The following is a 19870-nucleotide window of genomic DNA, read 5'->3' as shown; positions in this document are numbered from 1 at the left end:
GGGTTCTGGATATTATTACCCGAGGCTGCAGATTTCATTTTCACACTTTACCACAGATGAGAGGCATGCCAAATCTGCCAACAAACCAATGGGCAGAGGCACAAAAACAAATTTCAGCTCTCCTGAACATGAAAGCAATTCAAAAGGTACCTGCAAAAGAGCAAGGTCAAGGATTTTACTCAAGACTGTTTCTAGTACCAAGAAAGGACAAAGCCTGGAGACCCATCTTAGACCTTTCAATTCTAAACACGTACCTGGACATTCCCAAATTCAAAATGCTCACACTACAGCAGCTTCTTCCCATGCTGGGCAAGGAGTCTTGGCTGGTAATGTTGGACCTCCAAGAGGCATACCTGCATGTCCCTATCAGACAAGATTGCAGAAGATACCTAAGATTTTTGGCAGGCACAACACATCATCAATTCTCTGCATTGCCCTTTGGCTTACCTGCTGCGCCCAGAGTATTCACGAAATGCCTGGCATCAGTAATTGCATACTGCAGACAGCGAGGAATACAAATTTATCCATATCTGGATGACTGCCTGATCCAAGCGGACAGCAAAGACATCCTACTACAGCATCTGGCATTTGTAACAAAGTTGCTAAGTTGCCTAGGGTACACAGTAAACAAAAAGTAAAAACTAATACCCTCACAAGAAATAATTTTCCTGGGTGCCAGCTTGAATACAACGGCCCAGATTGGCTTACCTCACGCCAGACAAGCAAAAACAACTGGCTCAGTACTTCAAAAAGATGGCAACTTCTACCCAGCTCACTGCAAGGAAATTCCTGCAGGCATTGGGGGTACATGGCACCCTGCTTTCAACTAATTGCATATGCAAGGCTGCATATGAGAACTACAATGGTACCTAAAAAGTGTATGGTCCCAACACAGACACAGCCTCGAAGCAACTATAACTCTCATTCCCTGCCTTCAGAAAGAGTTTCTATGGTGGGCTCAAGCATGCCAAGCAAACAAGGGCCTTCCTTTTGTCTCACCTCCACCAAACCAAACCTTGACAACAGATTCATCAGACTACGCCTGGGGTGCACACATGGACAATGCATACAGGTCAAATGGTCTGCAAACCAAAGGCAACTACCCATCAATCAAAAGGAGATGCGAGCTGTAAAAAATGCACTAACAGCCTTCAAGGACCTTTTGCATCCAGGACAACTTCTAATAAGGACGGACAACACCACAGTTATGTGGTACATAAACAAGGAGGGACGTACTCCTACCCACTATGCAGACGGGCAATGGACTTGTGGAACACAGCATTAACTTACCAAGTACAAGTGCAAGCACAATTCCTGCCAGGAAAAGAAAACCTTTTGGCAGACAAATTAAGCAGAAATTTGACAGACCCTCACGAGTGGAGACTACACCCACAAGTATTCTCAATGATAACTCAAAGGTGGGGACCACCAGACATCCGTTTGCCTCAACCAACAATTGCCAGCTACAAAAATTTTGCAGAAGGACTTACCATCCCCTGTCCTGGAAAGTGGATGCCCTATCATTCATTTGGACAGCATTGTCAGTTTATGCCTTCCCACCTCTGCCTCTACTCACCCAGGTATTACTGAAAACCAGATCAGAGAGACCACAGATGATCCTCATTGCCCCGGACTGGCCACGTCAACACTGGTGCACACTACTACGAAACTTGACTCACAGCCCTCCATGGATCTTGCCTCAATTCCCTCTGCTGTTAACCCAACAAAACTCTCAGATCCTTCACAGTCAGCTAAGGACCTTAAATCTAGCTGCATGGAAAATACCTTAAATTATCAAACACTTCTCTCAAAGGACGTACAGAATGTCATTTTGGAGGCAAGGAGGCCCAGCACCTGAAAAACTTACTCAGACAAATGGAAAATATTTTGTGTATGGAGCCAGGCCGGAAGCCTAAATCCTGGCATCCCAAATATTCCGCACATACTCCAATATCTAACTGAGATGCTACACAAAGGCCTTTCTTTCTCATCCATAAAGATGCATGCTTCAGCCATTTCAGCTCAATATGATACGGTTCCACCCATTTTCTCTCATCCTTTGCTAAGGCAGTTTCTCAGAGGGGCAAAAAATATAAGACCCCCCAGAAAACCACCTACTCCAACTTGGGATCTAAATTTTGTTCTGGAAAAGTTAACACTTCCTCCTTTTGAACCAGCCTTTTCAGCAGAGCTTCAATACTTGTCATGGAAGACAGCCCTGCTGCTGGCTATCGCCTCAGCACGCAGAGTTTGAGAACTGCAGGCACTTATGGCAGTGGTACCTTTCATCATTTTCCATCAGGACAGAGTATCTTTACGCACCAACCCTTCCTTCATGCCAAAGGTAGTATCCAGTGTGGCTCTCAATCAGACCATACACTTGCCCACCTTTTATCCAAACCCACAGAATAAAGGAGAAAGACTCCTTCACTTTGGACATTCACAGACAGTTATGTTACTATTTGGACAGGGCAAAGGCCTTTAGAAAATCTGACCAACTCCTTGTATCCTATGCACCAGGCTCAGAAGGAAAGGCTATTTCAAAACAGACCATCTCCAAATGGATGGCACATTGCATCCGCTTTTACTACTCACACCACGGGAAAGCAGTGCCTGCTAGTATTAGGTCTCACTCTACCAGGGCTACAGCAACCTCAGCAGCCTTCCTCCGAGGAGTCCCAACAAAGGGCATTCTGGAGGCAGCTACCTGGAGTTCAGTGCACACCTTCACCAAGCATTACCACCTTCCTCTGTACTCAAAAACCAGAGCTGGGTTTGCCACTGCAGTTCTGCAGGGCATCTTAGCTGCACCTAACCCAGTTTAGCTCCTACCACCCAGCCATAGCCTTGGGACTCTACCCAAGTGTGATGACTGCAGCAGCATAGCACAATGAACATAGTACAGTTTTGTACCTACCATAAATGTAGATGTTAGAGTGATTATACTGCTGCAGTCCAGGTTACTCTCCCTCCATCCCCTTTACCTAACAAGGCTTTTCTTATACCTCCATGTACTTCAACCTTTGGAATGCAGGTCTATATGGTGTATTTGCTTACAACTAGTACCATTGTTTTGCACTAAGGTATGTTTTGCAAGCTTCTTATTTTGCCTTAGTTTGGGGCACCTGACATCTGGGGCAAGAAAAACTGAAGAAAATGGAGTCGGCTGCCTCTTTTATACCCCTGCCGCACTTGACGTCAGGGAAGAAGTGACGACAACCGACGCCGGACCAAGGCTTTGGAATTCAGGCCGTCTGCGGGACCGCCTGACGGCAGGATAACCCAAGTGTGATGACTGCAGCTGCATAACCACTCGAACATCTACATTTATGGTAGGTACAAAACTGTACTTTATCATGAAGTTCATTAGCTTTCTTCATTGAGTCTGCGATGTGAAATTTATGACTGTTCAAGATTTAAGACTAGCTGCCTTTGTTTGTTTTTTTTTTTCACGTCGGTTGAGAGTATTGGCTGCAGACATTAATGCTGCTTCTGCGTATTGGATAATGGTAATGTTTTTTGCTTACCTGTACTGTTAATATGATGAATAAAAAGGGTCTAAGGATAGATCTTTGTGGTAATACTGCAGTTATTGGAAGAAAGGAAGGATGAGTTTGTGTCATTGCATTTGTCAGACTGGGACTTGTGAGAAGGGTAACTTTTGAACCATTTTACTGCAATATTGCCAAGTTTGGCTAGTCTAGTTAGAAGCAGGTTGGGATACAGTGTCAAAAGCCTGGATAAATATAAGAAAATGGAGTAGTGAGCTTGTCTTGACTGAAATTTGGAGGTGACTCACAAGAGGGCTGTACCAGTCAATCTTGGAGTAAATTTATTAACACATATCCAGTTGCCTCTTTAAGCTGGGTTATAAACCTGTCCCTTCACCCCAGGTTTTATTAATCTGTTTGTGAAGATTCTGATCCCTGGTTAGAGCATTGGTGGAGCCGTTGGACTTGTGATGATAGATGAGATCCAGTGTGGTCAGGTCTGTCTTGGAGTACTAAATGAGACTGGGATCTTCTCTCAAAAGTTTGTAAGACACTGAGTAAACAGATCTTCCAGCCCTCTTGAAAACTTAGGGACTTTAGGGTTGTGATCTTTTTGGTTAGGAACCTTTGGGATCTTTTTAATAGTTTCTGCTTAGTATGATGCATCTCAAAGGGGGTAATGTGCTCTAATTGGTCTGATCTGTGCCTGGTATGAGGGAGTGATTACCTCTTTAGACTTTGGAGATTTTCATTTGGTAAATGGCTGTACTTAAAATGATTTTCTGATAGCTGTGCCATGATGGTCAAAAGAGAGGCAATTATCAGTCCAAGTTCTTGGGTCCCTGACTTCATTTCATTTTGTGGTGATGTGCTGTTAATACAGGGTGAAACTCCAGCTTTAACTAATGTAACCAATAGGTGCTCCTACACAGACACACACACACTTAAATGTAAATAGATCTGTAAAAGTCACCCAGCCTCTGTGATCTTGTCCATCTTCCCAGACCTTGACTGACAAGGTTTTGTGTGTCTGGCATTGTTTTTCTTAGCACAGCTAACCTCATTCTTGAAGAGGGAGAGCAGTACAGTGCACTGTGGGACATGAGTTTGTACTTCTCATCTTGGGGAAAGTTTTGGTTTGACTAGTAGTCTTAATATATGTGGCCTTAATTTTACAAGTTAGAAGGATGTGCCGGCTTTTATATATCTTTCATTTCATAAATGTCATAGATTTTGTTTTTTTGAACTATGTGATGCTGTTACTGTAGTAGAATGAATTTCTTTTCATTGAAGGTTTGTCTGCCATCATCATGATTTATGAACATTATTTTATTTGGTTAAGTCATTTGACGTCTGTGCTGACAGAAATGGTTTATCTTTGCAACCTAGATTGCAGGGGAAAACACAGTTCTTCATCTTAAGAGACCACTGAGAAATTAAACTCTAATTCTGACACAACAGTCTGGCTTGGGACCTGTTGGAGGCATGGTCATGCAAAGCATTGTATAGCTTGTGACTGATTTGGGAGTTTTAATCATTTTAACCCTTTTATGTAGTAATGCACACTTGGCCTTATGTACATTCAGCAGGTATCTAGTACAGCAGAAAATTCCCTGACCTGGCTGTAAGGGAGGCTGTGGTGCTCTTTTACTTTGTGAAGAGTTTGATAATGCTAGTAATTTTTTCTTTTCCCTTAGGAGAAGGCTGAATCTGCTGGAAAGGGTGAGCTCAGAGGCTGTGACTACCATTCTTCACAAGATGATTGAAGAAAGAATGAAGAGAAAATGCAAGGAAAACTACGTCAGATCATTTCTTGGAGATTTCCAGGAGGTACGTTGACAGAAACTGCTTGGATATGAATTGCAGTGGAAGCCATCTGTATTCTGTTGGATGCTGATTGACAAATTTATTTTTTATTTGTTCATTTATCCATTCTTTTTTGACTGGGTTAGTCTAATTAGGCTTGTAGCTTCTTTACAATGTCGACCCAAGATGGGTTTTATATTGCTAGGGTAAATTTGGCCAGGACATTGGAGAACTTCCCCTACAGTTAGTTTTTATTGATAGGTGCCACCTCAAGTCAATAGGACCTGTGTTTAACATCTCGTCCAAAAGACACTTTCAGGAGTGCAGCCCCCCCCCCCCAATTCTGCACTGCAGGAGTGCAGCCCCCCCCCCCCAATTCTGCACTGCAGTGTCAGCAATCAGTCTCCCTGGTGGGGGATTTTAGCTGGAATACCATTATGATCCCAGACACTTCATTGTAACTTATTATTTTATGTGTAATAAATTCTGACAAAGATTTAATCAAAATTTGTATAATTTTTATGTGGTCGTTTTGAAAATTAGCTTTGATATAAATTTAAACTGCAAGGGATTTTGGTATGTCTGTCTTTAATAACAGGATGTCACTGACTTAATTGATTTGCTACTGAGGTGAAGCTGGATTCTTTGGTAGTTACTGACCTTTCCTAAACCTAGATACTGACAACAAATAGCCACTGCAGATTTCTATTTAGGATGCAGATTCGTCAGTGACTCTGAATCACAGAGGATTGTTTCGTTTGTTTTTTTTTTTTTTTTTTTACCTGGGTGTATGACATGTTATGTGATACTCTTACCATGACAGTAGATTTTTGAGAAAAGATCACTGTAGTAGTAAGCATTACTTTTGGTTTTCCTTGCCTTATGTACTCTTCTTTTCTGAGCACAGTTTTTATCAGCTGTGCTTACATTTTCATTAGGACCTATGGTGATCTCATGCCAGCTTCCAGTTAAGCTTTGGTTGGTGAATAAAGCACTCATGTATACCAAGCCTTGCTAGGAACTTTCTTCTGATGTTCTTCGTGTTTCACTGTTGCAGTCATCACACTTGGGTTGTCTGCCTGCAGGTAGCCCTTAGCTGGCACAAATACCAGACACTTCGTATTTCTGAGTCGGTTGCTGTCGCTCCAGGACTGACGTCAGGTTAGGGGTATAAAAACAGGCAGCTGACACAGTTACATCAGTCTTTCTTGCTGAGGAGCCCAAAGCAGAAGTAGTTTGCACGGGTCCTGGTCGGCCACTACCCGAGTTTTCATTTCTGAATTGAATCATCCTGAAGTCTTCTAAAGCTAAGTACCCAGTTGGGGATCGTTTTTACTTGCTCTAACCGATGTCAGAAAAAGTTAATTGTCTCGCCTGTGGAAAGCAAATACACACCGAGATTTCCATTCTTACCAGGCCTAGACCACGACGTACCTCGCTGTTGGTTTTGTGCTTTGTTCAACACCCGAACTATTCATCGTCAGGCCCTTATTGTCGCTAAATAGTTTTGCTCTCCATCTCCATTTTCCAAAATGGCTTTGGTAAGCCATCCGACTACTGATCTTCCAAAAAAACATAAGGATAAAGACAGAGACAGACGGTACAGGTCCAAAACTGCCGACGACTCTTCCGTAAAGCTAGTTGCCAGTTCACCGGTACTCAGGCACTTTCACAGCCCCCAATGCCTGCTTCATTGGATTCGCAGGCTGCTACCAAAACCCGTTCGGAGTCCGGTATGCCGCGAGACTCTTTGACTACAGACCCTGCAGATGTCTCTACCTTGGATGGGTCCGGAGCCGCTGTGCAGGCACTGGCTTATGAGGAAGTTCTTTGCTTTACCGATATTTGACACAAACGGACTTCTTTTGCATCTTCAGTTCTGTCTAAAACCACTGAGTTTCTAAGGCCAAGAGTACGAGCTATGCCTAAAAAACTGTCAACCCAATCTCAAGCACCTGCTTCCTTGCCACAATCTCAAATGCTTAAAATGGCAGAAGACCTGATCATGCTGATTAGTGAAGCCAGCCTTCCCCTGCTGAGAGAGACCTGTCCCAAGCAGCCTTAACTGACCAAGAGTTCGACTCCGAGGTTTCTGAATATGAAAACTCGCCTTTATCTGCTTATGAGGATTCAGATATAGAGAAATCCATTCCCTCTGCTTCCCTTCCAGGGGATTTATCTTTTAGTGAAACCCTACATACTTTGAGAGCATTTCCACTGGGAATGCCAGGATTATCCTCCGTTCAAAGAGAGACTCTGGGCACAACATAGACCTTTAGCTATCCCTCCAGTTCTGGATGATGTCTTTATGGAATCCAGTCTAACTCTTGATACATTACCCCCTGCTCCAAGGAAACCAGACAGGTACTACAGAGCCCTTGACTTTAATAAATTTATTTTCAAAAATCTTACTGCTGACCCAGAGGTAATTTCCCAAGGGCCTAAAGGTATAAAGGCAACTACAGCTAAGAATCCCACCCCTTCGGGCAGGGATTCCCGAGTTTTAGACAGATGGGGTAAAAAAGTTATACACCTCTGCAACTCTCACCATTAGGCCATTGAATTGCCAGTTTCACATGCTGAAATACCAGCAACATATTATGGAACTTATTAAGCAAAAATTATCTACCTTTACAGACTGTGCAGAAAATAAAGAATTACAGGAGCTTATGCATTCTGAAAGCCAGGTCAGCAAGCATACCTTGCAATGTGGGTTTGACACCCTAGAAGCTTCTTGCAGGGCAGCAGTCACTGGTTCTGTACTGAGAAGGCATGCTTGGCTTGAGGAACAGATCTTGCCAGACTGTCCAATTAAAATTACTAGGTGCTCCTTTGAATGACAATTTGTTTGGCACCAAAGCAGAAGAGGTTCTAAAAAAGATGGTAGAAAAATCTACATCTATGCAGACAACATTAATATAGGCAGTGTTTTAAAACAGAGCTGCCAGACTATGATTGGGAATGTGTATTTTTAATTATTAATTGTCCATTATTATTAAAGTGTTTCGTTTTTATTGTGTAAATCATGCATTGGATTTACACCTTGCATCTATTTGTATTTTGACGTTTTTTGTCTAATAGATTTTTAACTTAGTGGACCAGGTCTCATTGTATAAATGAATGCATTGTATCTTTAAATAATTGAATTGCATTGGAGGGTTTGTCACATGATTTTTAAATTATTTAATGGGGTAAATTTACTTTGGTCAGAGTTCTGAAGAAGCCTGGTATTTGAACTAGGTGAAAGCTCTTAACTTTACTGTGTTGTTTCTTTTGGATGAGAACTCTGCTGTTTTTATCGTTTGAAGTGGAATTTATTAAAGAAGTTCTTTTTATACTATTGATTGGAAGTAGTTTGTGGATCCTTCATTTGCCAGAGTGGTTCTCTATTGCAGCACCTGACATTTGTAAATAACCTTCTAATCTCACTGGGGTACACCAGCAAAAAAAAAATCAAAAATAGTCCCCAGTCAAAAGATTGTATTCCTGGGAGCAAGCTTGGACACAGCATCCTAGATGGCATTCCTTAAGCTAGAAAAACAAGCCCATCTAACAGACTACTTTGCTCAAATGGCCACCAGAACCCAGCTATCTGCAAGGAAAATCCTGCAGTCTGTAGGGTTCATGGCCTATTGCATTCTACTAATTCCATATGCCAGACTGCATATGAGGAAACTACAATGGTACTTAAAAAGTCTTTGGTGCCAACATTCTCAGGACCTGGAAAGCATCATACCTTTGCCAACATTCTCAGGACCTGGAAAGCATCATTCCTTGTCTAAGGACAGAGTTTCTTTGGTGGGTGGCAGCATGCAACCACAAGGAACTTCCCTTTACACAACCCCATGCCACCCAGACCCTAACCACAGACCCATCAGACTATGTCTGGGGGGCACATCTGGACAAGTGCATTCAGAGCCACTGGAGCCCAAGTCAAATTCAACTGCACATCAACCAAAAAGAGATGCTAGCTGTTCAGCGCACACTGACAGCTTTCAGATCCCTACTCTCACCAGGACCCCTGCTAATAAAAGCAGACAACACCACAGTTATGTGGTACATTAACAAGCGGGTGGGGGGGCACCCTTACCTGCGCTGCACGCTAGCCATGACCCTGTGGAACACGGCCTTGGACATGGATTTTCATCTGCAAGCTCAATTCCTAACAGGGAAACAAAACTCTCTGGCAGCTGACTTGAGCAGAAATCTCCTAGACCCACGAGTGGCAATTTAGACCCCAGCACTTTCAATCTTCTAACCCAGAAGTGGGGGACCCTGGAGGTGGACCTTTTTGCCTCCCCTACAATCACCAAATCAGCAAATTCTGCACCGGGACACACCTCACAGCAGGGCCTGGAAAGTGGATGCCCTATCCTTCCAGTGGGTAAACCTCTCAATCTATGCTTTTCCCTCTTTGCCTCTTCTTTCAAGAATATTACTCAAGATAAGATGGGACAGACCAAGGGCAATCCTGATAACCCCAGACTGGCCACACCAGCACTGGTACCCACTTCTGTGCAGTGTCACCGATGCCACCTTGGTACCTACCCCAGTTTCCAACCCTCCTCACTCAGCAGGAGGGACACATCTTGCATCCCCAGCTGCGGACCCTGAACCTTGCAGCCTGGCTTATTCCTTGAATTCTCCCCATGTGACCAGCCTAAGCAAGCAGGTGCTGGACGTCATTCTTGAAGCCAGAAGACCCAGTACAAGGAAATCCTATGCTTATAAGTGGAAAAGGTCTTGTTCCTGGATTCAGTCTAAAGGAGTGGACACGGCACTGTCCTCCTTACCTCTAATCCTGGATTACCTAGCATATCTACTCCACAGAGGCCTGTCCTTCTCTTCCATTAAGATCCATGCCTCGGCCATCTCGGCTCATTACAACACTGAGCCCACCTCTGTTGCCTCACTCTCTCTCATCAAACAGTTCCTGAGAGGGGCCAGCAACTTAAGGCCACCAAGGAGATCCCCCACCCCTGCTTGGGACCTCAACTTTGTACTGGAAAAGCTCACCCCCCCCTTAGAGCCTCCAGCATCAGCAAAGTTAAAATTCCTCTCTTGGAGAACAGCCTTGCTTCTGGCCATAACTTCAGCTAGAAGAGTGTCTGAGTTACAAGCACTTATGGCTGTGGAACCCTTCATTATTTTTCACGCTGACAGGGTCTCCCTGAGGGCTAACCCTACTTTTATGCCTAAAGTGGTGTGCAGTGTAGCTCTAGCTATCCATTTGCTAACCTTCTTTCCTAATCCTCAAAATAAAGGGGAAAGGATCCTGCACTCTTTAGACATGCACAGACAACTCAGATTCTACCTTGATAGGACTAAGCCCTTCAGGAAGTCTGACCAGTTACTAGTCAGTTTTGTACAAGGAGCAGAGGACAAGGCCATATCTAAACAAACAATTTCCAAATGGCTAGCACACTGTATCCATTTCTGTTACAAACACCATGGGAAACCAACCCCTCAGGGGATCAGAACGCATTCCACTAGGGCAACTTCTACCTGTACAGCATTCCTCAGGGGTATCCCTACCAGGGACATTCTGGATGCTGCTACCTGGAGTTCTGTTCACATCTTCACCAAGCATTACCACCTGCCTATCTTTTCCAAATCCAGGGTGGGTTTTGCAACAGCAGTCCTGCAGGGCATACTAGCCAGCCCCAACTCTTCTTGACTGCCTCCACCCACTCTTCAGCTTTAAGAATCAACCCAAGTGTGATGACTGCAACAGTGAAACACGAAGAACATAATACAGTTGTGTACACTTACCATAAATGTAGATGTTCAAGTGTATTCACTGTTGCAGTCCTGGTTTCCCACCCTCCGGCCCCCTTGTCTCTCTCTTTCTCTCTCTTACTCACCCTTTCAGGGCTATTGGTATTTACTTTTTACTGGTGGTGGTTTTTCCACCATAATTTAGCTCCTTATTGGGAGCTCCTGACATTTATGGCAAGAAAAACTGATGTAATGGCATCGGCTGCCTGTTTTTATACCCCTGACGTCAGTCCTGGAGCAACAGCATCCGATTCAGGCTGACTGAGGGCTACCTGCAGGCAGATAACCCAAGTGTGATGACTACAACAGTGAGTACACTCGAACATCTACATTTATGGTAAGTGTACACAACTGTACTTTCTTCAAACACTCTTGTGGCCCTCCTATAGAAGCGTTGTCCATTTACACAAAAATATTGTGACTGTTCAAATAGTGACTGTAGAATAAAACAGTTGTATTATTGAAATTGTGGACAGTTTTCTTAAGGTGTCTGAGAAGGGTGTTTTACTATTGGTGTCCTCTGCTTGAATACCTATTATTTCGATAAAATTTAGCACATCATTTTTTATTTATTTTAATTATTTATTTATTTTTTGAGGAGAAGGATCTCTGTACCAGTAATATAATTATTTTTTGGTAACTTATCGGGTGATGATTAGAATACCTGTAGGAAGCATACAATTACAGGATCCCCTGTAGTACTTCAATGTATCTGAAATGTTCCTCCATCCTGTAATATTTTGTGGAGGAACAGACTATAGACCATGTGACAGATACAAAGGTGTTTTGTGCAGAAACTTTTTTTTTTTTTTAATTATTGGTGATAATCTAGAATGCCTATTGGTGGGTTGGTGGTTGTGTCTGTCCTGTGACAGAGTGGCATTTTGTCTGTGATAAGCTTCTCTGCTTTGCACTGTGGCTACCCAGAGTTAATCATTATAATCAACCCCATTTTCCTATTTTCTACATGGGGTCAGTGTGTTAGGTTAACTGTTGCCATCTTGTATTCAGTGTCACACTCCTGCCTTATTTGACAGTCATGCCTGGCTGTCACCGATCTTCTCTCACACAATCCATTCACCTCTTTGTTGGATGCCCGTGTTTTCCTCATGCTTTCTTCCAGTCTTTCCCAAATCTTCACCGGATTATCTTCTGCTTTTCTGCACATGTGCCCAAATCACCATAATCTGTTTTTTTTATCTTTTCTGCAATTGGAGCTACTTTGGCTTCTGCTCTTATGTCCTAATTTCCTCTTATGTCCTAATTTCTTTCTCTGTCCTACAGTGTGGATCCCACCACCCTTCTGAGGCACTTCATTTTTATACCCTCTAGCTTCCTCATCTGCTATGCCTTTACTGTCCAGTTTTCTGTAGTATTTAGTAGTACTGTTTCACCACTGGTGTTCATCGTGTTACACTGCTGCAGTCATTGCACTGGGTTATCCTGCCGTCAGGCGGTTCCCCAGTCGGCCTGAGTTACAAAGTCTTGGTTCGGCGTCAGTTGCTGTCGCCTCCTCCCTGACGTCAGTGCAGCAGGGGTATAAAAGATGCAGCCGACGCCATTTTCTTCAGTCTTTCTTGCCGCGCGGTGCCCGAAGCAAAAGCAGTTCGCAAGTGCCGGTCGGCCGACTCCTGAGATTTTCATTCCGAATCCAGAACCGAAGTCTTCTACAAAGCTAAGTACCCCATTGGGGAAACTTTTTCTTGCCTCAGACTGATGTCAGTAAAAGTTAATAATTGTGTTTCTTGTGGGAAGCAAATACCTCATAAGGATTTCCATTCCTATTGTATCCCATGCCTAGGCCCAGACCACGACGTCACTGGTTGTCTGTTTTTGTGCTAGGTTTAACAAGCGCACTATTAATCGTTGGTTTGATTTTGCCCGACATTATTTCGGCAGAAAATTCTATTACACCATGCCATTGGAACTTCGACTGGTATACATAAAAAGCACAAAGATAAGGACAGGCATCCGAGGCCCAAACCTGACGACGAAGCCTCTTCTAGGCCAGTCACCGGTTCTCTGTTTTTTAGCGAGGCGCCTTCGCAGCCCCTGACGGCCGCTTCTGCAGAACCACAGGCCACCTCCGACTCGCACGTGGAGATGGCTGGGCCTTCGGACGCACAAGTTTTTCAGCCTACCGAAACTAGCCCTACAGTGTGATCCGGAGTAGCTGAGCAACCCGCAGTTTCTGAGGGTGTCTTCAGACCTACTCAGTTAAGCATTAAACCCTCTGCTAAGTCTAAGACTCCTTTAAAAACAAACAAACAGCATTCTCCAGGACAGGCCTCTATGCCTAAGAAACAGATAAAAGGCCTAGACAGGATGCATACTATGACTCATCCGACCAGGTGTCCATTTCCTCAGATTCATCCTCAGACCTAGGATATTCTTTACCCCCTTATGAGGATTCTGATGCTGAGGAATCAAGTTCCATCAGCCTCCCCACCTGAGGACTACTCTTTTGGGGAAACCTTACATACCATGAGGGAGCATTTCCATTGGGAAGGCCAGGATTACTCAGAATCCAAGAAAAGGCTCAGAGACTTCCTCTTATTACCTCAACACAGACCCCTAGCTATTCTGCCAGTGTTAGACATTGTGGATGATGTGTATACTGAATCCAGTTTAAATCCTGACTCCTTACCTCCAGCCCCAGTTAAACCTGACAGATACTACTGAGTCCCTGACTCACACAAATTTCTGTATAAAAGCCCAGTTGCTGACCCTGAAACTATTTCTCAGGGACCCAAAAGAGTTAAGGCCTCAACAGCAAAGAATCCAGTTCCCTCGGACAGAGATGCCAGAGCATTAGGCAGATGGGGAAAGAAAGTCTATACGTCTGCAACTTTAGCAATGAGAGCCTTAAATTGCCAATTTCACATGTTAAAATATCAGCAATTTCTGATGTCTCAGTTGAAACAAAAAATACTTCCAGATTCAGATCCTCCTAATATTAAAGAAATGCCGGTTTTATTGCTTGCTGCTGAACAAGTGGGAAAACATACTTTGCAATGTGGCTTTGATTCTTTAGAGGCCTCCTGTAGAGCAGCAGTTACAGGCTCTGTCATTAGGAGGCCTGCTTGGTTAAAAGAACATACGTTACCAGATCATGTTAAAGCAAAATTATTGGATGCACCTTTGCAGCAGGATGTGTTTGGAGTTAAAGCAGAAGAGGTATTAAAAAAAATGGAGGATAAGGCAAAATCTATGCAAACGGTGAAGGATTTCCTACAGGTTCAGCCTCCTCGATTTAGCAGAAATTGGCCAACAAAAAAATTGGTCCTTTCCAGTTAGACAGACCTCAGAGGGGCAGATACAGACGTCCAAGAGGTAGAGGTCAACCACAAGATCCTTACAGGCCTCGACAGTGGGGTGCACCAGGCCAGAAAGAAGGGGAAGACAGGCCCCAACCATATAAAAAGCAGCCCCAATGACTTCCCACTACAGCTGCCAAACATCTTTCTCTTGGCAGCCCCCTTGGGAGGAAAACTGGCACTTCTATCACAATTGGAAAATGATCAAAGACAAATGGGTTCTCAACATTATATCTCAAGGTTACAGGTTCCACTTTCACACTCTGCCAAGGTTAAAAGGAATGCCAGATCTGCCACAAAATCAATGGACAGTGGCTCAACAACAAATTACAGCACTCATGGACATGAGAGCTATTCAACAGGTACCACCACAGGAACAAGGACAAGGATTTTACTCGAGATTCTTTCTGGTGCCCAGAAAAGACAAAGCCTGGAGGCTTTCTTCTCTAAACACTTATCTGGATGTTCCGAAATTCAAAATGTTGACACTACAGCAGCTTCTTCCCATGCTGGGCAAGAATGCTTGGCTCTTGACCGTGGACCTCAAGGAGGCATACCTGCATGTCCCTATCAGACAAAATTGCAGAAGATACCTCAGATTCATAGCTGGTTCAATGCACTATCAATTCTCTGCACTGCCCTTTGGCTTATCTACTGCTCCCAGGGTCTTCACAAAGTGCCTGGCACCAGTAATTGCATTCTGCAGACAGAAAGGAATTCAAATGTATCCGTACCTGGACGGCTGCCTGATTCAAGCAAAGAGCAAGGGCATTCTTCTAAAGCATCTGGCATTTGTAAAAAAGTTAAGTTGCCTGGGGTACACAGTAAACGAAAAGAAATCAAAACTAGTGCTCTCACAAGAGATAATATTCCTGGGTGTCAGCTTGAACATAACGGTCCAGATGGCTTATCTCACGCCAGACAAGCAAGAACAATTGACTCAATACTTTTAATTGATGGCAACACAGACCCAACTCCCTGCAAGAAAAATTGTGCAGGCTTTGGGTTACATGGCATCTTGCATTCTACTAATTACGTATGCCAGACTGCATATGAGGAAACTACAATAGTACCTAAAGAGTGTATGGTCTCAACACTGTCAAAGTTTGGAAAATGTTATACCACTAATTCCTTGCCTTCAACAGGAGTTTCGATGGTGGGCTCAATCTTGTCACCTCAACAAGGGACAGCCTTTTACTCAACCCACAGCCAGGCAAGCACTGACAACAGATGCATTGGATTATGCCTGGGGAGCACACATGGCAGGAAAATGTATTTAGGGTAAGTGGCCCGCAGAACAAAGGCATCTTCACATCAATCAAAAAGAGATACTAGCTGTACAAAATGCCCTTATAGCTTTCAAGGACCTGCTGCATCCAGGGCAACTACTACTAAAGACAGACAACACTACAGTTATGTGGTACATAAAAAGCAAGGGGGCACTCACTCCTACCCCTTCTGCAGACGAGCCATGACGTTGTGGAACACAGCTCTAAACTACCAAGTTAATCTGCAAGCACAATTCCTGCCAGGAGAGAAAAACACACTGGCAGACTAATTAAACAAAAACATCATGGATCCCCATGAATGGGAATTGAATCCACAAATATTCAGAATGATAACACAGAAATGGTGGAGCCCGGACATAGATCTGTTTGCATCCCCAAAGAACTACCAGCTACAGAAATTCTGCACAAGGAGTTACCATCCACAAGCATTGAAAGTGGATGCCCTCTCATTCAGCTGGAAAAACCTACAAGTGTATGCTTTCCCACCTCTACCTCTCCTTCCAAAGGTTCTCATAAAAGCAAGACAAGAAGAGCCAGAGATGATCCTGATTGCACCAGATTGGCCACAACAACACTGGTACCCAATCTTAAAAAGAATTTAGCACAAGGACCACCCTGGATTTTGCCTCAAATCCCACATCTGCTGACTCAGCACAACAATCAGATACTCCACAGCCAGCTAAAGACCTTAAACATAGCTGCATGGAAGATTCCTTAGTAAAACAAGTAATGCCTCTCTCCAAAGCTGTTATGGATGTCATTCTGGAGGCCAGAAGGCCTAGTACCAGGAAAGCCTATTCGGATAAATGGAAGAGATTCTCTGCCTGGAACCAGGCTCACAACCTTGACCCTCTTGTCCCAAACATTCCTCAGATACTACAGTATTTAACTGAGATGCTGGACAAAGGCCTCTCGTTTTCATCCATCAAGATCCTCTGCCATCTCTGCTCATTACAGCACGGATCCACCAATTTTCTCTAATCCCTTGCTAAAACAGTACCTCAGAGGGGCTAAAAACATAAGACTGCCCCGTAGAGCACCTACTCCAACTTGGGACCTCAACTTTGTTTTGGAAAAATTAACTTTACCTCCTTTTGAACCAGCCAGCACAGCAGAATTAAAATATATCTCTTGGAAAACTGCTCTGCTCCTGGCAATAACATCAGCACGAAGAGTTTCAGAATTACAGGCACTAATGGCAGTGGAACCTTACCTCATTTTTCACCAGGACAGGGTGTCTAAGAACTAACCCTACGTTTATGCCAAAGGTGGTATCAAGTGTGGCTGTAAATCAAACTATTCACCTGCCAACTTTTTATCCAAAACCACAGAATAAAGGGGGGAGACTACTGCATTCTTTGGACATTCATAGGCAGTTACGCTTCTACTTGGACAGAACCAAAGCTTTCAGAAAATCTGAGCAATTATTGGTAGCATATGCTGCGGGAGCACAGGTAAAAGCCATTTCTAAAGGGACTATTTCATACATTTTTGGTATACACACCATGGGAAACCTGTACCTAGCAGCATTAGATCTCACTCCACTAGGGCAACAGCCACTTCAACTGCCTACCTCAGAGGAGTACCTACCAAGGATATTTTGGAAGCAACAACATGGAGTTCTGTGCATACCTTCACCAAGCATTACCATCTGCCTCTTTACTCTAAATCCAGAGCTGGCTTTGCCACTGCAGTGCTGCAGGGCCTAATAGCCACCCCTAATGCTTTATAGAACCAGCCTCCCTACCTCAGCTTTGGGATTCTACCCAAGTGTAATGACTGCAGCAGTGTAACACGATGAACATAGTACAGTTTTGTACCTACCATAAATGTAGATGTTCGAGTGTAGACACTGCTGCAGTCCAGGTTACCCTCCCTCCTTCCCCTCTTACTTGCTGGTACGTACCCATGTCTTCTACCCTTTACTACCTATGGGGAGTATTTGCTGGTAACTGAAAGTTGTTGTTTGCTTTTTTCTATGTATGCCTACCTATTTGGGGACACCTGACATCTGGGGCAAGAAAAACTGAAGAAAATTGCGTCTGCTGCATCTTTTATACCCCTGCTGCACTGATGTCAGGGAGGAGATGACAGCAACCGACGCTGGACCAAGACTTTGGAACTCAGGCCGACTGGGGAACCGCCTGACGGCAGGATAACCCAAGTGTAATGACTGCAGCAGTGTCTACACTCGAACATCTACATTTATGGTAGGTACAAAACTGTACTTTTTGTACACCTTACTTTTCACCACCTTTGACCTTCTGTCATACACTACACCTGACACTCTATGCAGTTGGCTGCAGCCCCTCTGATTCTAGCTTTGATCTCTTCATTCAGATTTCCCTTCTCCTCAACTCACCCCTCCCATATACTTGAAGCAGTTAATTCTCAGCTTCTTCCGATTTCCCCAATTTGCTGCCATACCACTGTCTTATCAGTATGTAGATGTTCTTCATCTCACATTGCTGCAGTCCTGACACTTGGGTAGTCCGCTGGCCACGGTCGGCCCGAATATCAAAGTATAAGGCTGACGTCGGTCATGGCGCATTTAACTGACGTCAGGACGTCAGGGTACAAATGCGCATGACCGGCGTCATATCCTCAGTCTTTTTTGCCGCATGGTCCGATGCAGAAGCAGCATTGCAAGTGCCGGTTGGCGTTCTGAGATTTTTCGATTTAGAAGTTTCAGACCGAGTTCAAAGTTGGCTAAGTACCCCATTGGGGAATATTTTAGTTTTTTCTTGCCTCAGTCATTTACCGGATGTCAGAAAAAGTTAATTGCGTTTCTTGTGGGAAACAGATACCGCATAGAGATTATCATACTTTGTGTATTCCTTGCTTAGGGCCTGAGCACGACGTTGTTGGCTGTCGCTCTTGTGCTAGATTTAATAAACGCACTATAAAGAGACGGTTGGATTGTGCAAGGTTAGTCTTTGGGAAGCGGTGCAATTATAACATGCCGTCGGATGCTCCGATGCCCGCTTCCTCGAAGAAGCGCAAGGACAAGGCAGTTAAGCCTAGGCTAGAAGAACCGTCTGTACCGGACGCCGGTTCTTTAGAGGTGTCGGTGGAGCCGGTGGCTCCACCGGAGATTTCTTTGTGTTCCCAGAGTGAGACCTTATTATTGCAAGATGTGGCCTCTCAGGAGGCAAGTCACGCTGAGGGGGCTTCTCAGGTTACTATACTCCCCTCCCTTCCTAAGGTGGCTAGGCCCTCTCCTTCTGTTTCTAAGGCTTCTCCCAGGAGCAGGCCAGGTTTAGCTTCAGTTGGTGTTACTCCTAGCTCTTCAGGTACTATGCCCAAGAAGCATATGCTTAAAATGGCAGAAGATTTGATTACTTTAATTAGGGGTTCTATGCCCCCTCCTGCTAAGAGGCCTAGGATGGAGCCTGAGCTGGGGGGTTTTGAGCAAGCTTCAGATGTTTCAGGGTCTTCGGCTGAAGACTTACAGGAGTACTCTCCTTATTCTGATTCTGATGTGGATGATTCTACTCCTTCTGCTGCTACTCCTGAGGATTTTTCTTTTTCAGAAACTCTCCATTCCATGAGGGAGCATTTTAAGTGGGAGGATCAGGACTTCTCTGATTCCAGGAAACGGCTTAGGGAATTTCTGTTTTTACCCCAGCATAGGCCTTTGGCTATACCTCCTGTTTTGGATGTAGTGGAAGATGTTTTTACTGAGGCTTCTCTTAATCCTGATTCTTTGCCTCCTGCTCCTGTTAAACCGGATAGGTATTACAGGGTGCCTGAAGTTCATAAGTATCTTTTTAAGAGTCCTAGGGCAGACCCAGAAACTGTTAGCCAGGGGCCTAAGGGTGTTAAGGCTTCTGTTGTTAAGAATCCGGTTCCTACAGACAAGGAGGCTAGGGCCTTGGATAGATGGGGAAAGAAAGTTTATACTTCTTCCACTCTTGCTATGAGGGCTCTGAATTGCCAGTTTCACATGTTGAAATACCAAAACTATCTCCTTTCACAATTGAAGTCTAAGGTTGATGCTCTGGCAGTAGGTATTGATTGTAAAGAGTTGCAAGATTTAGTACATGTTTCTGAACAGGTGGGTAAACATTCTTTGCAATGTGGTTTTGATGCTGTACAGGCCTCGTCTAGGGTGGCTGCCACTGGGACTGTTCGCATGCACGCCTGGCTGAGGGATCAGAATTTGTCTGAACATGTTAAAACAAGGATT

General features: G+C 44.1%; 1 protein-coding gene across 1 annotated transcript in view; it reads left to right on the top strand.

Moving 5' to 3' along the window:
* ANAPC2 (anaphase promoting complex subunit 2) overlaps positions 1–19870 on the top strand; it is a 1102972-nt gene that overhangs the window by 215591 nt on the left and 867511 nt on the right. Inside the window, 1 exon segment of the mRNA XM_044058339.1 lies at positions 5189–5321. Coding sequence (XP_043914274.1) covers positions 5189–5321 — 133 coding nt within the window.

Source organism: Protopterus annectens, chromosome 16.part0 (genome assembly GCF_019279795.1).
Source record: "Protopterus annectens isolate FY-2018-M chromosome 16.part0, PAN1.0, whole genome shotgun sequence".
NCBI lineage: Eukaryota > Metazoa > Chordata > Ceratodontiformes > Protopteridae > Protopterus > Protopterus annectens.
This window is presented reverse-complemented; position numbering and strand designations above follow the sequence as displayed.